Here is a 21331-nt window from a genome sequence, read left to right on the forward strand (position 1 = left end):
CTCGGTACTCTCATTCACCGTGAGCCTCGCTAACAGGTAGGGTATCGCTGTCTGTACACGTCAACACAGGTGAGTGGGTTACTCGCTGTCACACAGCATACAGGTAAGTCGTGCGGGTGCAGCAACGCAGTAGGTTAGAGCACGTCGTGGTAGGTCACTGTACGCGGGCTTGGCACAATGCGCGGGCGCGGGGAGTAGCGTATTATTATGTAATGCGAAATTTGTATCGTAGAGTAACCACCCATAAATATATATATCCGTTCATGCTCGATCTGGTGCCCTAGCGCAACGAGCCCCAACTGTATAGGACTGTTGCACTCTGTTCCTATATTTTTGCCAGGTGTTCAATAGAGTGGAACATACAGATATCGGGCGAAAAATATGCAAATAGACGGAGACAGACGGGAAAAGACGACGAACGGCAAATAGCTTTTTGTGTGCATATGGACAGATATATATGCATTCACCTACATACATGTGGATATCTGACTACTTCTGCCTTTTGGGCGGACTGAAACGGGCCGAAAAAGATGAGAATCGTGAGCAACAGGGAAGGTTCTCACTGGGCCTCACCACCGGAGCCGAGATCATGTCAACCTCTGGGTCCTTCAGATGACGATCAAGCGGGAGCACGCCTGCGTGCGCAGCGGGTTCGAGATGATCTCAGAGTTGCGGCAGTACGCACGCCACGAATGGCCAGGGTCTTCGATCGAGGTAAAGGTGGTCGTTCTTGTTCCGCAGGAGGGATCAAATGACGACGTAGAGTGGATTTTGCTGCCGAGTTTGGTAATCACGAAGGCGAGGTTTATGTCAGTTCCTGGACATTTCGGCGTGGTGCAGTCGGGATGTCTTGATCGAAGATATCGTTGGTGCATGCAAAGCGGAGGATGCATCATGGTGCATGTTTGCTTGTGCCCTGCGTTGCGTCTCTTGTCGTTGTGTGGACTTCCGCGTTGAGCTGCGAGACCAGAGTTTCACTTACCAAGTCATATGGACGTTTTGTCATTCGCTCAGTGCTGTGGGCTGAGTAGTGATCGTGCAGCCTTAGGCTCGGCGATCAGGTCGAAATGACTGTCGCGCATCTGGATGCGGTCAAAGTTAGGTTGTATGATATCTGTTCGACATGCCCCGTCCAAAAACGTCTTGACCTGCTACCCGTGAGTCGTCCCGTTGCCTTCGGAAGGACGGTGTCGATGAAAAAGGCGGTCTCGCAAGTACTATGGTAAAAGCGACATTGGTGAGCTGTCGAGGGCCACGAACAACCTCTCAACATTCCATTGCGTAGCACCTGACTTGTGAAGCGCTGCTTTTCGGCAAAGCCAAACATCAATGTTGCGGTTGTGGACGAGTTGTAGGTGGCAGTCTACTGCTACCGCGCCTAAACTTGAACTGGAAAATGCCGCCAATCACTCAACGTGGCTCTCCACGCGCGGCGCGTCGTCCATCTCCAGCGCTCAGCTCAACCCTGGTGTCGTTTCCGTCACCGACAATCAGCGATGGGGTAGACTCACCGCCTGCGTATTGTGAGAGCATTTCTCCGCTCACTGCGGTTCACCGCGCTCTCCCCGGCAGCGGCATCATGCGCCAGTGCAAAGCCCCCTACCCGCAGGGAATGCGAGCGCATACTGAAGTGAGATCCGCATCGGCCAGTGACGTCACCTGCCAATTTGGAATTGGGAACTAGAATGCCTCCGACAGGGTTAACCTCATCCTTGCCAGGACACATATAGATGGAGCATTCGACGCGCACCTGCATGCATGAGTAGTTTGCGGGGATCACAGGCCGTGCAGGTCTGCTACTTCGCAGAAAGCTCGGCACGCAAACCGCGAGCCACAATTGTCGAGCGTCGAGCACGGCTTCATCGTACCGTAGGGAGCACTCAACGAAATGCTGAGGTGTATGATCCATGATCTACGCAGGTCCCCAGGTCGCTTGAGGTCTACCTTTGAGATACTCATAGAGGTTACGATATTGGTGAGTATATCAAAATGTGTGCTCCAGAATGGTAGGCAGGACATTATAACACATGAAGGGGAACGTGAAAAGGCATGCGGATGTGTATGTGTACTGTGCAAAGGGACGTACTGTAATAAACGCAGGAGCTCGCAGAGCAGCTTCGCTTCGCCATCTCCATCCTTCTTTAATTCCGGTCAAACCAACGTCACCTCCTCGCCGCAGGCGCGTATCATAGCGGCTTCCATCCCTCTCCTGCGGGCCATTTCAGGTCGTCCCTCTCCACCACCATCCTCCTGCCACCCCTCGCTCCATCTTCCCTATCTACGAGCGCAACGTCGACCCCGCCCCTCTGCCACCTCCGCGCACGGTCCTCGACCCGCTCTCGATCCCCGGCCCCGTCCTGGTCTAGACTGCTGTCCGCATCGTCCACATCTAGTCCTGGGCTCGTCGCCTCCCCATCGTCGACGTCGTCCATTAACCTCGCCTCTCCGTCCTCGCGCATCCAGCCTGGACCCCGGGGACCACGCTGCACGAACCCCCGCTTCGAGAACGCCCCCTCGGCCTTGTACCGCGCGGCGTCGAGCGCGGGCTTCCCGCGCAGCGAGAGGTTCGTGAACGTCTTTTGCAGGCTCCCGATTGGGGAGTCCGAGAACGTGTCCCAATTTCGCTCTCTGTCGGTGTCGCGTTTCGTGGAGGAGAGGGAGAGATGGCGGGAAAGGTGCAGGTTCGATGGAGATGAGGTGCTGGAGCGTGGCGTATCCGCAAATGGAGACTCGAAGGGCGAGGACGATGTGGGAGTCAGCTGGGCGCTTTCTGGGCGTTTCCGGCGAGGTGGTGGGGGTACGGGAGGGGGAGTGGGATGGTGTAATGACCGAGAGCGCCCAACACGGGGCGACGTGTTTGATGGTAATATGCGGTCTGCATCGATGCTCAAAGCAGCAGGCTTGCGGTCTGGGTGCGTCGGCGGCGGCTCCGGGGGCAGCTCTGACAGAGGTCTTGGCGGAGTCTGGGACGGCGACATCGTTGGAGATGCCAGCCGCCGTTGTGGAGGCTCCGGAGGGACGGTATTCGGACCATTTGCGGAAGAATGCATGGGATTACGCTTGGATGGTGACAGAGAAGCCGTTGCCACCCGCTCAAAGGAACGAGCAGAGATGACGGTGGAGGCCGGGGGACTGAGATTCCGGCGAGGCGGTAGCTGAGGGACGCGATTCTGCACTGCGGTACGTTCGGCAGAGCTGCTGGCCGATCCTGCCGAGGACGCGGACGAACTCGCATTCTTAGTGGGACTGGTGCTGCGCACGCGCCGTAGTGAGTTCACTGAATCTGAACTACTCCGGAGAACCTCCATGACGCGCTCTTGTTCGAGTCTGTGTTCCGCTTGTTTGAGACTTTGAGCGATCCGGGTCGCCTGGAGAGATTGCTGGATCAGAGTGTTCGTCGTATGCCGGTTGGCATGCGAGACACTGGTAGTAGGTGGTAACGGTGGTTCGCGGCTAGTCGCCTGTGTGTGATGCGCATTCATGGACGCATGTCGCGGTGGCGGCAGTACAGGCGGCTTCCGAGGTGGTAATGGGGGTATATTCGCATCTTGTAAAACTGTTGAGCGTGTACTAGGGAATACGCCAACACCGGCTGGCGCGGACTGAGGTGGTAGACCCTGAGAAGCCCGTCGGTTGAGGAAAGGATTTGTTGGCTTCGGAGGAAGAGAGGGAGGCTGAGGCTTAGCGGGCGTAGACGAGACTGCGGGGGCAGATTGAGGACCGGTGGAGCCATTGTGCCTGAATGGATTCTGCACCGGCGACGAAACTCGGCTATGCTTGCTGTGGGGCGAGGACGGACGAGACTTGTGCTCATCGGGATGTGCTAGACGCAAGCGAGGAACCAGTTAGCGGCACTGGCAGGTACGAGCGTGGAGCGGATTCATTGCAATCAAGGACCAGGGCGTCTAGTCAATGGTTATGAGGTATCATGGATATTCGTACGAAGTACACATTCCAACATGGGTAGACGTTCCTGCAATGCGGCTGCCAATTCCCACGCAAACTCGACATGTGTCTCCAAGTATTTGCAGCATCCGCGTAACTGCATAGCAAGGCAGCCACTTCGCAAATAGGCCTGGGAAACGTTCTGGCACACGGCGGGAGATTCCATGGAAGGCATGCATTTCTGGTGGGGCCCCACGCTCGGATGCTCAGAAGTTGAGGAAGAGCACCACTCGACCGAGATGACGACACAACGCAGATCGTGCATAACACGCACCTTGTACGAAGATGAGACTCGGATCCACCTGCTTGCCTCCGAGCACATGGGAAACGAGCCGTAAGACGGCGAAGAACTGGCCTCCGTTCAATACATCTGCAGGCTCGGGCGGTAAAAGTCGAAAAATCTGCTATGAGATGAGACATGACCAAGTCCGCGGAGGACACAGACGCACCGAGTCGAGCGTGTTGGACGCCAGTGTGGGATAGCGGCCTCGCAGCCATGCTCGTGCTTCGCGCACGCCAACCGAGAGCTTATCGTAGTCCGGAGGATGTTGTCCGTCATATTCGATGATGTCGTGGATGGAGGAGGTGTAGAGGGTATACTCGGCATCGTTGAGAGCGGATACGTGTAGGGTGAGCGGGCGGGACATTGCGCACGCCGTGGTCGTCGACAGAGAGCTGCGAGCCAAGATTCGCGACAGACGCGAGGCAGGCGCACATTCGGCCGCAGGCGGAGGCGCGGCATCTCTCCCAAGCGCCAACGCGCCCGCTTCTCTTTACGGCGGCGCGGTGTGTCCGCCGTCTTGACAAATGCTCTCCATACCTGACCTACCGCAAGGCTCACAAGCAAGAGCACGGTGCAGACTGCAGCAATCCACACAGAGGACCGCTGACGACGAGAAAAATGTCTCCGCCATGCGCAGAACACTCACCAGCACGTCGCGAGTCATCGCAGAGAAGCTTCGGATCCAGCGCCCTAGGTCTGCCGGGAAGTTCGGCTTCCATCCACGCGCAAAGCGTGCGCTCCATGCCAGGACATATACGTCTAACCGTACAACGAGTCCATGCGGCTGCCAAAGGCCAGTGAGAAAGTAAGAGGAACGTGTATAGCGTACGAGGGGCTGATTCAATAGCGGTAGATAGCACCAGTGGTCTAGGCGACAAGTTGTTCTCTTCTGCGGCCGTAGCCATCTCAACACTTCCATAGGGCCACTGGATTCTTGTGGACGCTGTCACGCTGTCCCCTGGACGCAATATACTGGAAGGCTATCGATGGCGATTGATGGACTAGCGAGCCTTCCGCATACGGCAAGGTACCGACCTCATTCCTCACGATCGGTGTCTTCCAAGAGCTCTGTCGTGTCCCAAACCCCACAAAAAAATATCTGCGAGGATCTTCAAGACGTAAGCTTTCTGCCTCTACTGACACCACTCTTGAGGCACTTCGTGAGGAACAAGGAGCGTCAGCCTCGCTCGATATTTATGATTCATCGAAGGCAAGCCCATCGACTAGTCTCGCTTAGTCCATCACCTCCATCAACGGCTTCTCAACGCGTCCACAAGAATCGAGTGGGCCTCATGCCGCCCTGCGCAGACCTCACTACGGCGCGTGCGCTATATGGCCATTCAAGCATCTTTTTGTTACTCTTCTTCCCCATCGGAACACGTACTTCTGCTCGATTCGGCAATAGTACACACGCCCTTCCGGTTCGCCTACCCGGGGCCATATACATGGTATGGCCATTCAGAGTTCTTTGGGGGACTTTGTTGGAGGCGGCGTTTAACTGAATTTAGCATCATCAGGTGAACCAAAGCCCTTGGTGCGATTCGAGGCATCTCAGCATGCCCGTCATGCTGTCTCGATGGACCAGCCGACGAAGTCAACATCTGCAAGGGCTCGAATCCGCCTAAGGCACATCTTAAGTAACTCCGGTTCGGTCTAACCAGCACTGTTCTAGACCACGCCGTCAGAGAACTGATAGGTCGAGTAGAGCTGGAGGACCGGTACCGTAGGACAAACACCGCCTGACCTTTCCGGGGTCGTGGCTTGAAGCACTATCGATGCTAGTCAGAGCAATCAGAACGCTATCATCGAGGTATGACCAGACGTACGGGTTGTTTCGAAAGGGTCGCGGGAACGAAAGGGGTAACCTCTATACGAGACCACTTTTGGACACTAGGATCTCTGACACTTCCGCGATACTGGCGATGCATATCGCATGAACCTCGTGCCTATCAACCTGATTGATACTCATAAACTCTCTGAGACAGATAATGAAACGTGCTCAGTACTCAGCGACCGGACACATGTAGCAACCGGCGCAGTCAAGAAATACAAGACCCCAGATATCAGCCATCCCACATCTCTAGGCCAATGTGGCGTCGCTTCGCACCACTCTGGACGCCGATACAGGTGATCTAAAAGATTCGCCAACATCAGACACTTATACATGTGCCCGACGACACCGTTTGAGACAGGCCGGTGACGTCTCCTGCCATCGGTGCCCTCAATACGTCGTCTAGATCGCAGTAACAAGAGCACGCTCTAGGCGCACTCGAGGGTACTACCCAAGGTTCGATCGGTACAATGACGAGTTCCCGGTTCGCCGTGTCCGCACTTCGGTATACATTCTCGTCACCAATCACTGAGAAAGAGGGAAGTTCTTCCGAGGCGCTGGCGTTCAGTATGCGCATTCTCGGCAAGCACTGTCCAATGATCACGCTTCCGTGGGAGAGCCGTGTTACGCGATGCAGCTCGTGGATGGGAGAGCGTCGGCCACGAGACTCAAGAGCATGCTGTTATGTGGAGGGACGTGGGTAGCAAGAAGTTCAGATGCAGCCAGTCGTCCGCCGCTGTGGGCCTGCAGCCGGCGGTCTTGTAGGCGTTTCAGCGCAGCCCGGTAGATAGGTTGGGGAGGATGCGCCCGACCAGAAGTGTCGCCAGACATGTCTATGGTGCTTCTGGCCGTTCACGGTAACCCCTGCAGTGTGCGGCTGAGGGCGCGTTGGCTTGTGCCTGCGACGCCACGGCACGTGCCATCCAAGCCAGGGTAGCGAGCAACCGGCGGAGGTAAGGGCAAAGCGATTCCTCGGACACCTGGGAAACTGATCTTCGGTGTCTTGTCACAGAGATCCATCCGTACAGGGTCGTAGAATCTGGATGTCCGTGAAGCGCGGTCGGACGGAGAGACGGATGACCGCAGGCGAGACTACTGGCTGCGAACGACGATCGTACTGAACTACAACAAGCCTCGCGCTCACCAAATGATCGGTAGCAACGAACACGCCCCTGCAGACTTGCCTCCGGAGAGGGGCGAATTCATGTGAGGCTGCTAGCCCAGCGTGCTGGTGGTGGTATGGAACTCCTAACACTGCGAAGAGAAGTGGCGGATGCGATGCCACTAGCAGGAGACAATCGGGGCTCCAACTCTAGTGTTGTGTCGCCGTCTCTCGGAGAGGTGAAGGTTCTGCAGAAGCCTCGTGTGAGTTCAAGAGAGAGTATATATGGTTCAGCAGAATCCGATGAACGGCAATCTGGTGATATCAGAGATGTGATATCAGAGACGAATACAATACCGCGAGGACACAATATGATAATACAAAGAACGACCGCGAATAACGACACCTACTCGCCGACGGATAAAACGATCACCAGACGCTCTGCACATGCTGTGGCCCTGGGGTGGAAGGGATGCTTTGCGGCATCGCAATGGGTCGTGGCGCTTCCCGGACCGGCTCAGGTTCCTTCCTGTACTCGATCTTCTCGACGCGCACCTCGCCCTCAATCAATTGGTATACGTAGGTCACCACCACGGGGCCCTGGATGTCCATGAGCGCGAACGAGGGAGTGATATCACTGGACGAGAGATACATGAGGCCGCGCACTGGACTGCGCAGATGAAAGTACGTACCCGTTGTAACTTCCTATCCATGCCCCCGTCGCAGAACCGGGGTTGACGAAGAAGCGGTTGTCGTACTCAACCGCTTGGAATCTAAGAAGGCATGATGAGTTGCGTCCCGCTTGTGAACGGCAATGCGAGCTTACGTGTGTGTATGCCCGGACACCAAAACGTCCACGTCAAGCTGCCTTGCTATCGCATTGAGGGAATCGAGGTCTCCCGTTGGGATACATTGATGACCATGCACTACACCGATGCGGATCGGCGAATGTGCAACCGTCACCGAAAGTGGGAATGAACTCTTTCAAGAAACACCGTCACAGGTATAATTTTGCACTACCAGTACAGCACTCACCTCGTCATAGTCCCCTCTTACGACATGCACGTCTGGTGAGACCGTCCGCAGGTACTCGTACGTCTCCCGATCACATACGTTGCCGGTACAGAGTATTTGCTGGATCTTTCCCGGAACCAAGAGCTTCTTGAACTTTGCCGGGAGATCATGGATGCGGTGTGGTATGTGGAGGTCGCCGATGACAAGGACTAACACCATGGCGGAACGAACAAGACGAACACCGAGCTCCGTTTGACCGCGTGCGCTGCGACCAGAGCGGAGCCCGTCGCCCACGTGGCAAGCAGGAAATGGGCGCCTATGTTACCTAGAATGCCGCAGATGTGACGCAACCTCTGTCAGTGAGCCACGACTGACCCCCTTCTCTTACTTGGCTCCTTCCAGCTCACTTGCTGCCGCGCTGCTGCTTGTGAATTCTGAATATGTCCCACAGTCTTTCTGAAGAGTGTACACCCCTGAAACGCAAGTACGACGCATGCTTTAACGCCTGGTTCGAAGGTTACTTGGAACCTGCCGTTTCGGCCTCGGTGACCCCGGAGCAGCGGACGAAATTTTCCCAAGAGAAGGCAGCAGAGTTCGAAAAGGCCTGTGGAAAGATCTGGCAGGAGTACCGGGAATGTGTTCAGGTGGGTGCCGTCTTCTCCGGCAACGCATCCTCGCCTTTCAACCCACAATGCGTGCACAGAAAGCGGTCAAAGATAAGGGCTTGGAGTCACTATTGAGCCAAGCACGCCAGTCGCATCCACTCAAAGAAGCACCTCCCGCCTCTCATGACCCTCCGCGATCATAGCGATTTTTGGGCTGGGATGGCCTCTTTTGTCCCCGACACACCGGCGATATAGATCAATCACTCACCTCAGGGCTGCCTGGTGGTCCTCTGAAGATACTATACATTCTGTAGGCGTTGGTATTCTTTCTCGTCGCATATGGTCTCATGCCGTTTCTGCGAAGCCGTCATGGGTATCAGATCTCACCGCTCTTCCACTACTAAACACTGCCGCGCTCTGCAATCCCACGCCCCGGATTAGCATCCATCGTCCAAGGGCTTCTCTGTCGTTGTAACCACCGCTATCTTGTCCGGAATGCCATCAACTCGTGTCATTCCGATGTTCGCCCGACAAGACAGCAAGTCTACTGAACTTGTGACCTGTGCCACTCTCAACGATGGTCCCGTACCGTCAAGTGCGTTAGCAGCTCTGTAGTCAATCGCCCGCTTGAACAGGTCCGTACGACCACGTTCCCGGATCTGACTCACGCATCCTGAGGACGGGGTGCACCTGTTCAACATGCATGACCTTCTATTCGCCTCCGAGCGCGGTTTAGTCATCAGGTGGTTACGAAGCGAAGCTCGCCATCAGTTCACGCACTCTTCGCTCTCACAGTGGGCCAAGATGCGGCCAGCTCGTGCCCTGCTGCAGACGTAAGACAACGGTCCTCGTTCCTAGAAGACACCCGCTTCGCTTAGGACAGTCTCCACAGGCTGCTATCGCTTGTCGTCATTTGATACGTCCAGGCTGAAAGCAGCTCCTAGCCGTTCGTACGACGTGATGTCTAACGACTCCTCATGACAACGTTCACTCTTTCAGGGGAGCTTCGCTGACTTCATGATGTCCCTATTTCCGCGATGAAGGAAACCCTGCCGCTGATTATTTTTTCCGGACGATAGGGCAGTACGAAACTGCCGGCCGCAGCTCGCCTGCCGTTGTGGGTCCCTGCGCTTGCGTGAAGCCGATAACGACAGAACGACTGAGGCTGACGGTGAGCCACCGTACCTTATTAGCCGTTCAGTCTGACTAAACAGAATCACTGTTCCTTGGACCTTTCTCCCGCGTGGGCCAATTTGCCTTCATTCCCGCGCGTCGGCATGGCGTCAAGGTCGGAGGTGGTTGGAGCATCACCAAGGTGCAATTGATCAGGTTGCTCGGAGTACCCAGTATCTCCCCTGTTCCAAGCACCGGGTAAGCTCCTCTTATTTCCAGCCTCGTTCAACGCTAGGTTGGCAAGCAGCGCCCCAATCAGCGCTCGCTCAGTATTTTGAGTTCTCTTGGTACCCCACTGATCGTAGAAACGTAGTAGAATTTGGTCCAGGCCATCGGGGTCTAAAGTCTACGAAGAGGCCGCCCTGGCTGCTGTCGGAAGTTGATACGACGCGGTAGGAGGCGCAGTCACGCAGTCCTCCAGAGCTACAGGGTCACAAGCGAGGACTATGTATTTGGTCAATAACGGCCCATAAGCCGAGAGATTGTGCGCGCCGATGATAGGCTCTGAGCGAGACTAATTGTAATGTGGCGGTCCGCTGCCATCCTCATGAGACCTACGCCACTCGTCACCTATCTTGGCAGCGGGCTGCAGCAGATGGCAGCCTCGGGACCCCAATTAACGGCAATACCGTCGTAGCTGCAGTAGCAGACGTCGGGCGCGTCGGGGCGCCCATTGAAGGCGCTCCTGATCGCAATCGCGCTGCTACGTCTGCCACGGTAAGTAGAGGGTGAACGGCTTGCCCGCCGCCACATCGTCCTCGTCCTCATGGCTATCGGCGACGGCACGGTCAGCAGTGCCGACGTCCCTGGCCGCGCCGCGTCCCGGCACCAAAACGACTCGACGCAGGCGCTCGAGATCTGCCTATACGCAACTTACGTGCGAGATATTTTTTCCTTCGCATTCCTATGGCCAGGACTCCGAACTGATACGGATGGCGGCGTCCCGTTTGGCTTCGATCTTTCGTCATTCAGGTCATCGGTCAAGCTTTTAATGGTCGCAACAGTCGTTTCAGCGGATCCCGGCGTCATCTGTCATACGCACTCTACTAGTATAGCCTCGTGCAATCGCCACATACTCGACGTTCCAAACTAAACGCCGACAGCTCGGAAGGTGGGCTGTGCCACAGCTCAGGAACGCGCTCCCCACGATCCCCGAGTTCTTTGGGCGGTTGAGACTCAGGACTAAGGGAGTGATTGACGTTGGTGGACACGCACGCGAACGTCGAAACTTCCTTCCCCAATGCTGAGCGCAGCGCGGGAAGAGTCCATGTTTGCAATTCGTACGCAGATGGCTCGCGCGCTGCCAGACTGCATGCAGTGTCTAAAGTTAGGAGATGACGTGCATACTCCATAGACAGAGTCAGCCGGGAGGATCGACGTGGGAGCCTATTCGTGGCGAAGCTTCAAGGTTTAGATGACAAAGTTGGAGCAACTGCAAGGCCAGGGGCATTATGGTTTAACGTTGTAGGTACAGATAACGAACACGGACGGTGGCGATGGAAGCAGTACATGTATATTGAGGTAGAGTATGAGATGCATGGTGATGCCTGATAGATATCTAGAGATGAGTGGACGATGAAAGCGAGGACGGTGCAACAGGAGCCAATGAGGTGCGATACAGACCGGATATAGTGGCGGGGGATAGGAAGACAAGCAATGTAATAATATCCGTGAAAACGACCAGTAGAATACGTATGAACAATGCAGAGTCCGTTTCACATGCGTAGAAGGAGATGAGGAGGTCACAAGCCACACGACCGATGTCGGCGACACCTGGCAACGGGATACCCACGTGGAGGGATCATACACGGGGAAATTTGTGAATGAGGGGAACGACGAGACGATTACGCCATCATCCCCACAGGAAGCATCGGCATCGGCATGGCGTAGAGCATCGCAGGTGCGATGGCTTCTTGCACGCCGAAGCCGGGGGTGTAGGTCGGCACGGTGTATTGGTATTGCAGGTAAGGGAACTGCATTGTGGGTTCCGCCGGAGGATAGTAGTACATAGCCTGAGGCTGCGCGTACCTAAGCAAGGAAGGATCACCGTCAGTCAGGTTCCGAGAACAGGATAAGGGGAAGGTGACAGAATGACACTTACTCGACGGCGTTGCATTCCGAAGCCTGTGTGGGCGCCATCGGCGGTACATGAGGGAGCATAATCTGCGGCGCCACCTCGCTTGCAGTCGCCAGGTTTATCAGCATGGCGTCGCAGTGTTGCGGTGTTTGCGAGTCGAAGGACGTCGCGAAGGTGCCTATGCGCTCCTCGGGGCTGAGGAAGGACGGGGATGACGTACAACGTACAGGGCGAGGCGCGTGGACAGAGCTAGCGGCGGAATGATGGTCGGTAGCCTCGTGGTACACCTGAGACGCGTTTTGGAGTTGATGTGCTTGGGCGCCGTGGGTGACGGTGTACGACGCCTGATCGTAGTAGTCGCCTACCGCCGCCGATTCTCCGAAAGCATCGACGGTGCCCTCGTACTCGTAACCGACCATTATCGGGTACTGTGCGTCGTCGTAGTGGGAGTGGAAATGGATGGAAGGAGTTGTGGAGTCAAACGAGCTCGAGTGCGTGTCAGAGAAAGAGAGTTCGGGCGTCGAGAGGCCGGGCTCCTGCTTGGGCAGGATGGATTCGGAAGTGTCGCAGTCGGACATCGAGTCGGTAGCTTCTGTGGGCTCAGAAGAGCTCGCAGAGTGCTCTCGCTGACGGCGTGCGCGACTCGCATTGTATGTAAACGTACCCTTCTCCTCTTCGACGTATTCGCAGATGTAACCGCGGGCGAGACAACGCATGCAGGCGGGGCGAGTGCCAGAGCACTATAACGGGACGAGGACGTTGGATCCTGACTACACATGGAGACGTAAACGATCCCATACCTTGGCCTTGCGCTGACGGCATTTGTTGCACGCCTTTTGCGTCCGCCGGTTCTTCAGCGGCGTCGGTGAACGCAGGAAGATACACGCACCCTCCGGACCCGGAAGGGTGCCGGCACGGTAGTGGTAGTATTCGGGACCCCACGGGACATCGTACGGAATGAGATTCCAGCTATCCTCGGAGGCGACGGCGGCGTCCAGTGGAGAGTGCGGGAAGTTGTCTACCGGAGTGCAAGGCAGCGAAGAATTTGTAGGCGAGGAGCGACCCGAGGCGGGGCCGGAGTCGGGATAGCCGGGCTGGTCGGTGTAGTGCTCGAACATGATAGTGAGTTGGTCGTTTGCCAACTTGGTGCGGGTATGCGATGTGGAGGAGGACATGCCGTCGGTGGGTGTGTATAGTGTGCGGCAGAGGGTGGAATGATATGGCAAGGGTTGAGCCAGACGGGAGGGTAAGGGCTACGGGTTGTATAATTGGAGGTGAGGAGGACAAGGACGAGGATGAGGACGAGAAGGCGAGGGGACTGCGGGGAGACGACCCGGTGTTCTTTAAGCAACTGTGTGGGCGGCGGCATTGGTTGCCGTGAAAGAATACTCTATCGAAAAAGGGCTGGACTGGATGGCGAGCGCGGAGAGGCTGAGGCGGGTACGGCAGTCGCCAAAGGGCTGGAGCGTCTTGCGAGATCCAAAGGATCTGTATATAGCTTAACGATCCATCGGGCTAATGTTCTTCTGTTGATGAACAGAACCCCTTCGGTGGCGTCGAGTATCGAGATCGGCGTCTAGTCTAGTCTTTTCACCCTGTTGCTTATTTTCCGCCCCAATAGATCCCCAGCTATCGGACGCAGTCGCGCAGGTCGACCGAAATGCCGCCTTGCATGCGAAGCCCACCAACCCCTTGAGAGGCGTGAGGCAGGGGCTGGAAGGACAGCAAACAACGCACCAAGTCCGCCTGCACCCTCAAACGAGGATTCTACACAGCCGTTCCCAGAGCCAGCCCGCTGGGAAAAAATGGCGTTCTGAGGCAATCGCGGCCCAGAAGAGCAACGCCTAACGGCAAAATTTGACTTCAGCAGCTCAGCTACATCCAGACGCCTGGGACAGGTGCTCAGGAAATGGGAATAGACTCGAGCCGCCTGGCGCCTGGGCAACGGCCTTCTCAATCCCTCGCACAGATACCACGCGCAGCGACAGCCATCGGATGGACGTGGACGGCCGCATCGCAATGCGCCAGCACATAACACGGCCAGTAAGAGCAGCGAGCACAGAGCCCTGGGCGATCAATTATCCTGCCACCTTCCCGTCAATAATGCGCCCTGTCCAATGAATCTCCAGAACGATTAACATTGACGGCTTGACAGGCCAGCCAATGTCGACCAAGTCCCTGCCGTCTCCTGAACATCCAAGTCCCTCACGCGTGCCAAGCCATGCGCCACTAAGGGGGAATAGACGCACAGCTGTACCCAATCCATGACTAGCCCATCTCACCGAGGTTACATTCGGGCTAATGAACGACAGGGCCCGACCGTCTCTGCGCGTGGCCGCCACTACCCGCCATGTCCAAAGCAGCCTCCGTCGGGGCCTGCGGCGCCCGTAATGTCCCCTTGTGATCGAGCGCCTCCCAGCAGCCAGGTACATTTAATGCGCCTTCTCGATCGTATCACGTCTGCGACGTGCGTGTGGTGGTATTTGATGTGAGTGGGCCGTGCAAGCGATTCGGACGGTAGTCCCGTGGGACTTAGTCGGATCAGCGCTGCGTCTTAACAGGTCGTATGTCCGTAAGACTCGAGGAAGGCCCAGAGGACCCGCCCCACGAAAGGCTACGAACGTCATCGAAAGTTCAAGGCAGGATACACCCCTGTTTTGATCCCCACTTGATATTCCTGCGATGGGTGCCACCGGTTATAACTTAGTCGGTATTCAGAAGCTACAGGGTACGTTGCGAAGACTATGTGATCGTGCTGAAACAGAGTCAAGTGAGCGACAGGAGCGGGTCACAAACGCGGGAAGCTGGATCATGGTATGAGCACGGATGGCATCTATGAGTTCACGTAGCCGGATCGTGTAAGACGGCAAGCAGATAGTGTTCGCCTACATCGAAGGATTTTAGAACGGGCCCCGTCAACAATCCATCATCTCGCATGGGTACGACCTCAGAGATATGGGCGCAATGATTGTCGCGCAACGCACCTGGGGATATCATGATTTCGTGGCGCTTTGTCCGTATCCGCATGAAGCGTATGTCGTCCTGCGTGGACAAATCATACGGGTCAGAGCGCGTGAAGACATGGACAATGCATGCGTGCTTACTCCGTCATTATGCCCGCCGCTCACGTCCTCCAAGCCCGTTTGCACACTGTGTACGATACGCGCTATCGCACTCGCGTATTTCTTCCCTTGTTCCCCCTCGAAAACGACTCCTGAATGGCGGATGATAGTCACTGGTTGCCCTCTCGATAATAGCATGTATCCCAGCACAGATCGATGCGACGTGAGAAGCGTGAGCGTTTGTTCGAGCTCGGGAGGCGTAGCGTGGGATTGCGTGGGTGCTGTAGACGCAGCCTGAGGTTCCGACATTGTTTGTGTAGCCAGCATGGAGAACAGTTCAAGTCCAACATCGTCCGTCGCGTTCGACAATCCATCGGCAGTACGCGTCCGGGGAGTGCCAGATTACGTAATGGAAGCATTGACCCTGCGAACGGCTCCACGTGGCTCCGCACGAAGTCTGACTTTAGTCTTTCAACTTCCTCCGTTTTGATTGACGTCGCGACGACCCTGAACTAGGTCCGCCCACATAGCTCGCCATGCTAAGGATCACAACACAATAGGGATTGTACCAGTGTGGTAGAGTAGACCGATCCTAAGGGGGGCCGTATTCAGCGGACGGAGACGAAACGCCAATATTTCTCAACGGCGAGTGCCGGCCTCTTAGTCCTCACCATTGTCGACCTATTCCATATTCCAGCATATCAGCTCGCTTGAGCTCGAGTATCGTGATGACCGCGTGGCCGAGAACCTAAACGTAGAGCTGCGTCTGATGACGCCCTCGAGTCCCTCGGTCGCCACCTGGAGTTGGATACTTGCCTTTCGAGGCTATATATTAGTTATTTCTTTCCATGGACTAACAACATCGCGTCGCCTCCTTCACATTCTCACAACCTAGTAGCAATTCGCCATGTCATGGAAACCCTCTCGCAGAACTAAGATACCATGACGTACCCATCACCAGCCCGGTCATGTCCTGGAGACATCGTCTTGCATCCCCGCTGTTGTGTTCTAGCCGAGTACGCGTTTGCAGGTACTGTAAGCCAAGACTACCGGATGTACTTACTGTAAGGGTAGGTTTGTAAGCAGTGTGTACACTGCGACAATCGTGGTCTATGGGTGCCTTGCAACTTTCGACTGGTGACCATCTGCCAATAAATGTCGGCCTATTTGAATAGGACCCTGTACGCCTGATGCATATACTACAGTAACGAACCATTCTCGACCTCGGGTCAGACAACCTCCGGTGCCCCAGAATATGGTGCTGCTGGATTTTCCTGAATGCGGATATCCCGGCAAGGTTCATCGAATGGCTACTGCTCTCCAGTCAAGGAACGAGCACGGGCCCACTCGGCGCCCCGCTGCGCCGCATGCGTTGAGGTTCCCATGATCCAGGATGCATGGATCGTCTTCACTTCTGGGATCGTCACTTTAGAAGTGAATTGCAGCACATGAGTCCTCCGCATGAAGGTACGCACTTCTCCACCGCCGACGTCGCGCACTTCATTTCCCTGTAAGTTGGAGGCCGCGGCAGCTACGCAAGGCATTGGCTCGTCCGAAAGCTAAACAGGGTCTACATACAGCATTGCAATACAAGGTCAGGACGGATTAAGCGCAGAATACACTATAGGTCGAGAGCAGTAGGATAGCCATGTCCGCGAACGAATTAATCTCCTTCGCCCCCTCTAGCTCTATGCCACTATGCCTCTATGAATCATCTCGGCTGCCAGAACGGTGCGGCATCATCTACTCTCCGTTGCTCTTGGGCGCCTGCCTGAAGACTCCGAGAGCCTTGCCGGACAGCCTTCGGCGTCGGGGGTCGGGGGTCGGCCGCTGACATTGTCCGTCTGTGGAGGCCATTGGCTATCCGAGAACTTGGCCTGGCAACATCCACAGGATCACCCGCGTCATCCGTCCTCTGCTCCTCGACGAAGTCAAGCTCGAGGATGAAATGTCCCTCTTTCCACCGTTCGGGCGCATCGTGGGCTCGGACGAACTTCCATCCGAGGTATGTTTCGCACGTCGCGCAAATGAATTCTTGTATCGTGTACGCGCCGGAGTCCATGAGAAGTATGGAAGGCGGGTCGAGCGCGATATTCCGCCTGTAGATAGGACGTGTGCGACAGGACGGGAGCGGAAAAGGCAATAACAAGGAACGAGGGTTACAGGGCAACGAGACGATAACGTGTGTAGGCGGTGTGCAAAGGCCAATCAGCAAACACAAGGGACACGCGATGCGGGCGCGAGATGACACTGAAGACGTACACATCGGAAAACAGGGCCGCCTTGCCTGCATGCCCGCGGTATGCCTGCGTGCAGGGGGAATTGAGGTTAGATTCTCCAAATCTCTCCCTTGCGCCAAGGCTCAGGGCTCGCGGGCATTAGCGACGCGTGCTAACGGGCGTGCACTCACTGTGGAAACTAGTCGAGCCGTGTGTGTGATGCGCGTGCGACACTGGGTGCATGTAAAGGCGCGTGGTGGTCCAGCCTGCGCCACAGGGTCCAGTTCTGAGGGTAATGGGGGTAATGGGGGCGATGGTAACTTGGACATGGCGAAGTGAGGGCTGGATATTGTCGAGAATGTGGGGGTCGAAAGACAACAAGTCGTGGACACCGTTTGCGAATCGTCCAGACTGGGCTCCTGACGCAACCGCCCGGTGGTCCAAGACAACGGTACGAGCCATCAAATTTCTCATGGGATTTCCGCCACAATTGGCTTGTAAAGCTGGACGCGTTGCGGAATGCGGGGGGCACTGTCCTTCGTCTTGGTGACCGTAGGCTGTCTGACGTCCCAATACATGAGACAGCGTGCACTGCAGGGCGTAGGTGGTGAGAGCACCGCACAAGCAGATCACGTACGTGATGCTTGTCCACATGAGATTCACTGAAATGCTGTGCCACAATGCCTGGTATGGACATACTCTTGCAAAATCATCTAAGATTGTCATATGTCGATAAGTGGACGTTTGTCTGGTGCCACTATATTGTTTTTGCTCGTCGGACAAGTTCCCCATTCAAGAATCTACCAAGAACTGAAGGCTGCTCATACCAGGAGGTTAGCTCGTGTTCCTTTTGATGAGGTTAGGATGATACATGCAACGGTTCGAACCACAATGGCTGCCCGAATTGGCAGAAAATGCTTCCGATGGCTTATCAAGATTACTGCGACGCGCGGCGTTATCGTGAACCTGGGCCATCCTCGCTCACCCTCACAACCTGTTTCGCGCCCCCGAAGCTCGCGCAATGTCCACTCAGCGTGTATTCACAGGTTACAACGTGGTGCTGAGCGATGGACAGCCTCAACCAGCCACCCTGATTGTGGATCTCACTACAGGCAAGATTGTTGACATACTCGGCCGAGTCAGCGCCCGCACCGACTTCCCTGACGTCGGCGATGCGGATTGGATCGATGCGGGGGGCAAGTTTATCTTGCCAGGAATAGTTGAGTGCGTGCAGCGGCTGTCGTTATAGTTGTATTGCATCGGAATGCGGTTCTAACGAAGCACCGCCAGCGCTCACGTCCACCTGAACGAACCTGGACGGACAGACTGGGAGGGTTTCTGGTCGGGCACGCGCGCCGCAGCTTCTGGAGGAGTCACGACGATCGTAGATATGCCACTGAACTCTATACCGCCGACGACGACGGTCGCAAACCTTGAGGAGAAACGCAACGCAGCCCGCGGGCAATGTTGGACAGACGTCGCATTCTGGGGCGGGGTCATACCCAACAATCAGGTAGAATCAGTGTTGAAGACTCTATCAAGGCAGTAATGACCATCGCCGGCGATAGGCTCATATGAAGCAGCTCGTCGAAGCAGGTGTGAGAGGCTTCAAGTGCTTCCTCATTGAAAGTGGCGTGGAGGTGGGTACTTTACGAGAGCACAGAGCTACTGTCTAATGCCACGGTAGGAATTCCCATGTGTCAACGAAGATGACCTCCGTCTGGCTATGAATGAGCTTCAGGTAATGTGAGATGCACATCCTCGGACAGATCGTCGTCTTCACCATACGCATGAGGGCAGAATACGTCCACGGTGCTTTGCTTCCACGCTGAACTTGACAAGACTGCCAGCACGGTTGCCGCGCCTGCGGATGCCGATCCCACTCTCTATTCGACGTTCCTCGCGTCCCGCCCACAGCAGCTCGAGGTCGATGCCATCGCGCTAATTACCGCGCTTCACAGGCAGTATCCTTCTCTCCGGTTGCACATCGTTCATCTCTCCGCGTCTGATGCGCTCCCACTTATTCGCGCCGCCAAGCAATCGGGCCTCCCGCTTACCGTGGAGACATGTTTCCATTACTTGACCCTTTCCGCCCAACACATCCCGCATGGTCGACCCGAGTTCAAGTGTTGCCCGCCCATACGCGAAGAAGCTAATCGCGAGGCGTTGTGGGCGGCCCTCTTGGACGGCACGATCGACTGCGTAGTTAGCGACCATAGCCCATGCGTCGTGTCCCTGAAGAAGGTCGAGGAGGGCGATATTATGAGCGCATGGGGAGGGATCAGCACACTTGGGCTGGGGCTAAGCCTCTTGTGGACGGAGGCCCGCAAGCGTGGCGTGGGCATCGATAGGCTCGTCGACTGGCTCTGTGTCAAGACCGCTAAGCACGCTGGACTCGATGACAGGAAGGGAACAATTCAAGTGGGGTACGACGCGGATCTCCTCGTTTGGGATCCAGATGCGGAGACGAAGGTGCGATTCTAAGTACAAGGGGCATGCCGTGTGCCCGCTAACCATTAGCGGTCGCCCAGGTCACGAAGGAGTCGCTTAACTTCAAGAACAAACTGACCCCTTACAAAGGCCTTGCACTACGTGGGAGGGTTGACCGAACGTTCCTCCGCGGCTTGCTGATTTATGACGGTGCTGTGAACGGATTCACTGATCTAGAGCCAGTTGGCGCCTTGCTGTGAAACCCGCATCATGCCATAGAATACATCAGAAAGACTTTCGGATTGATGAGTGCATGTTTGATTTTCGTTGACGCGAATGGTGTTATGCTACTGATTGGGCATTAAGGGAACAAACGCGCATATCCCGGGCGTCCTGATCTTACCGGTTCATCTGCTAGAGCGCCGACTTTCGCGTTTTGTCGGGCCTGTGGATGCACACTGTAGCCGATCATATGGCGGGTTGCGGTTAGTATTCCCCAGGATTATCCTAGCACCTGCGCGTAACCGGTCCGCGGGTACCAATTGTTCATTCTCGTGTTGGTCCGGCTATTACCGATGACATCGGGATGCCTCTCCGACATTCATACAACCGAAAAGCTCACGGTAGGTGATCCGCCAGTGAGGAGTTCTCGCTTGCTTCATTGTTGACATGATGGTGTCGCCGGGAGACGGTGCTTCTGGTCAGCGACAATCCTGCGGCGTTCGGGCGCTTTAGTAGCGTAGCTCATAGATGCGCTGCTGATTGTCCGGTCGTGTCTTCAGGACGTCTGTCTTTGACCAGTTGAAGAGCGAGAACAAGGTCTTGTGCAGCAAGGGAATTCCTCTCCATGATAGCGGTCTGGGCTATAGCTCGTGGGCAACTGCTTGCCACCTACGGGCATCGTCGTGATTGTTGACCGTAGTAAGCTGGGAGCGGATGATATGAATTCGATGAATCGTCCGGACGTCGGCCGCCACATTCACCGTACAGGGTGATTCAAGCGTGGTTTGTGTGATACGAGTACGTACGGATTCATAACCTCGGTCTCTGTTCGGCATAATCATTGCGATATAAGAATTCGCGGCTGTTACATGTGGTAGTGATAGCGCGGACGTACGAGGCACCTCTCGTTGGATTTATTGAGTGTCGACAGCTAGCGCTACTGGCATGTCTGGCAAATCAGGCCAAATCGATCGGTTTTATTCATTGGGCATTCCATTTGCAAGGTCGAGAATGGGCTTCGACGAAAAGGTGCATATCTCGGACCTCTCTGCAAAGCTACATACAGTATTGGTAGCGACTACAAGACTGCATGCAATAAGTTAGCGGTCAGACGACCAGCCTCGACCGCTCACTCAGAGCATCACCGCGGAGTCAAGCTACCCAAGCAGACAATGAATTCGTTCTCCGTCCGTGCGTCTAGGCGTTCCTGTTCACGCTGTGTGATCGTTCAGAGATATATGAGGTGTGCACGGTACAAAACGAGGACTACATTACTCTACAACATAACAGCACAAAATAAGATAGTGGTAGATCGAGAGACACGACATGGCTGGTTGCACTGTATTAACTAGTCATCGCCGCCCAGCC

General features: G+C 55.6%; 7 protein-coding genes across 7 annotated transcripts; 2 read left to right on the forward strand and 5 right to left on the reverse strand.

Annotated features, from left to right (window-relative positions):
* Positions 1 to 1967: 1967 nt before the first annotated feature.
* DICSQDRAFT_182739 (uncharacterized protein) lies at positions 1968 to 4592 on the reverse strand (the record flags this gene model as incomplete). Its single annotated transcript, XM_007369038.1, has 3 exons — positions 1968 to 3823; positions 4220 to 4346; positions 4395 to 4592. 3 exons carry the CDS (start codon positions 4590 to 4592, stop codon positions 2187 to 2189), a joined length of 1962 nt encoding a protein of 653 aa, XP_007369100.1. The 3' UTR covers positions 1968 to 2186.
* A 2841-nt stretch (positions 4593 to 7433) lies between these two features.
* DICSQDRAFT_110647 (Metallo-dependent phosphatase) lies at positions 7434 to 8394 on the reverse strand (the record flags this gene model as incomplete). Its single annotated transcript, XM_007369039.1, has 4 exons — positions 7434 to 7798; positions 7854 to 7934; positions 7988 to 8142; positions 8188 to 8394. The coding sequence occupies 4 exons, from the start codon at positions 8392 to 8394 to the stop codon at positions 7591 to 7593; spliced, it is 651 nt and encodes a 216-aa protein (XP_007369101.1). The 3' UTR covers positions 7434 to 7590.
* A 221-nt stretch (positions 8395 to 8615) lies between these two features.
* On the forward strand, positions 8616 to 8956 carry DICSQDRAFT_36635 (uncharacterized protein; the record flags this gene model as incomplete). The annotated part of the gene is made up of 2 exons (XM_007369040.1): positions 8616 to 8819; positions 8879 to 8956. Coding segments are annotated over 2 exons (282 nt in total), but the record flags the coding sequence as incomplete, so codon positions are not given.
* Positions 8957 to 11177: 2221 nt separating this feature from the next.
* Positions 11178 to 13246, reverse strand: DICSQDRAFT_163057 (uncharacterized protein). The gene is made up of 3 exons (XM_007369041.1): positions 12831 to 13246; positions 12055 to 12770; positions 11178 to 11981 (listed from the first exon to the last, which is right to left on the reverse strand). Exons 1-3 carry the CDS (start codon positions 13203 to 13205, stop codon positions 11798 to 11800), a joined length of 1275 nt encoding a protein of 424 aa, XP_007369103.1. The 5' UTR covers positions 13206 to 13246; the 3' UTR covers positions 11178 to 11797.
* A 1634-nt stretch (positions 13247 to 14880) lies between these two features.
* Positions 14881 to 15347, reverse strand: DICSQDRAFT_30636 (uncharacterized protein; the record flags this gene model as incomplete). Its single annotated transcript, XM_007369042.1, has 3 exons — positions 14881 to 14915; positions 15015 to 15072; positions 15159 to 15347. Coding segments are annotated over 3 exons (282 nt in total), but the record flags the coding sequence as incomplete, so codon positions are not given.
* A 1456-nt stretch (positions 15348 to 16803) lies between these two features.
* DICSQDRAFT_67663 (uncharacterized protein) lies at positions 16804 to 17395 on the reverse strand (the record flags this gene model as incomplete). The annotated part of the gene is made up of 2 exons (XM_007369043.1): positions 16804 to 17191; positions 17355 to 17395. Coding segments are annotated over 2 exons (429 nt in total), but the record flags the coding sequence as incomplete, so codon positions are not given.
* A 918-nt stretch (positions 17396 to 18313) lies between these two features.
* On the forward strand, positions 18314 to 20041 carry DICSQDRAFT_110660 (allantoinase). Its single transcript, XM_007369044.1, has 6 exons — positions 18314 to 18535; positions 18602 to 18824; positions 18880 to 18951; positions 18999 to 19052; positions 19112 to 19783; positions 19843 to 20041. Exons 1-6 carry the CDS (start codon positions 18333 to 18335, stop codon positions 19999 to 20001), a joined length of 1383 nt encoding a protein of 460 aa, XP_007369106.1. The 5' UTR covers positions 18314 to 18332; the 3' UTR covers positions 20002 to 20041.
* Positions 20042 to 21331: the final 1290 nt, after the last annotated feature.

This window comes from Dichomitus squalens (genome assembly GCF_000275845.1).
Source record: "Dichomitus squalens LYAD-421 SS1 unplaced genomic scaffold DICSQscaffold_43, whole genome shotgun sequence".
Lineage (NCBI taxonomy): Eukaryota > Fungi > Basidiomycota > Agaricomycetes > Polyporales > Polyporaceae > Dichomitus > Dichomitus squalens.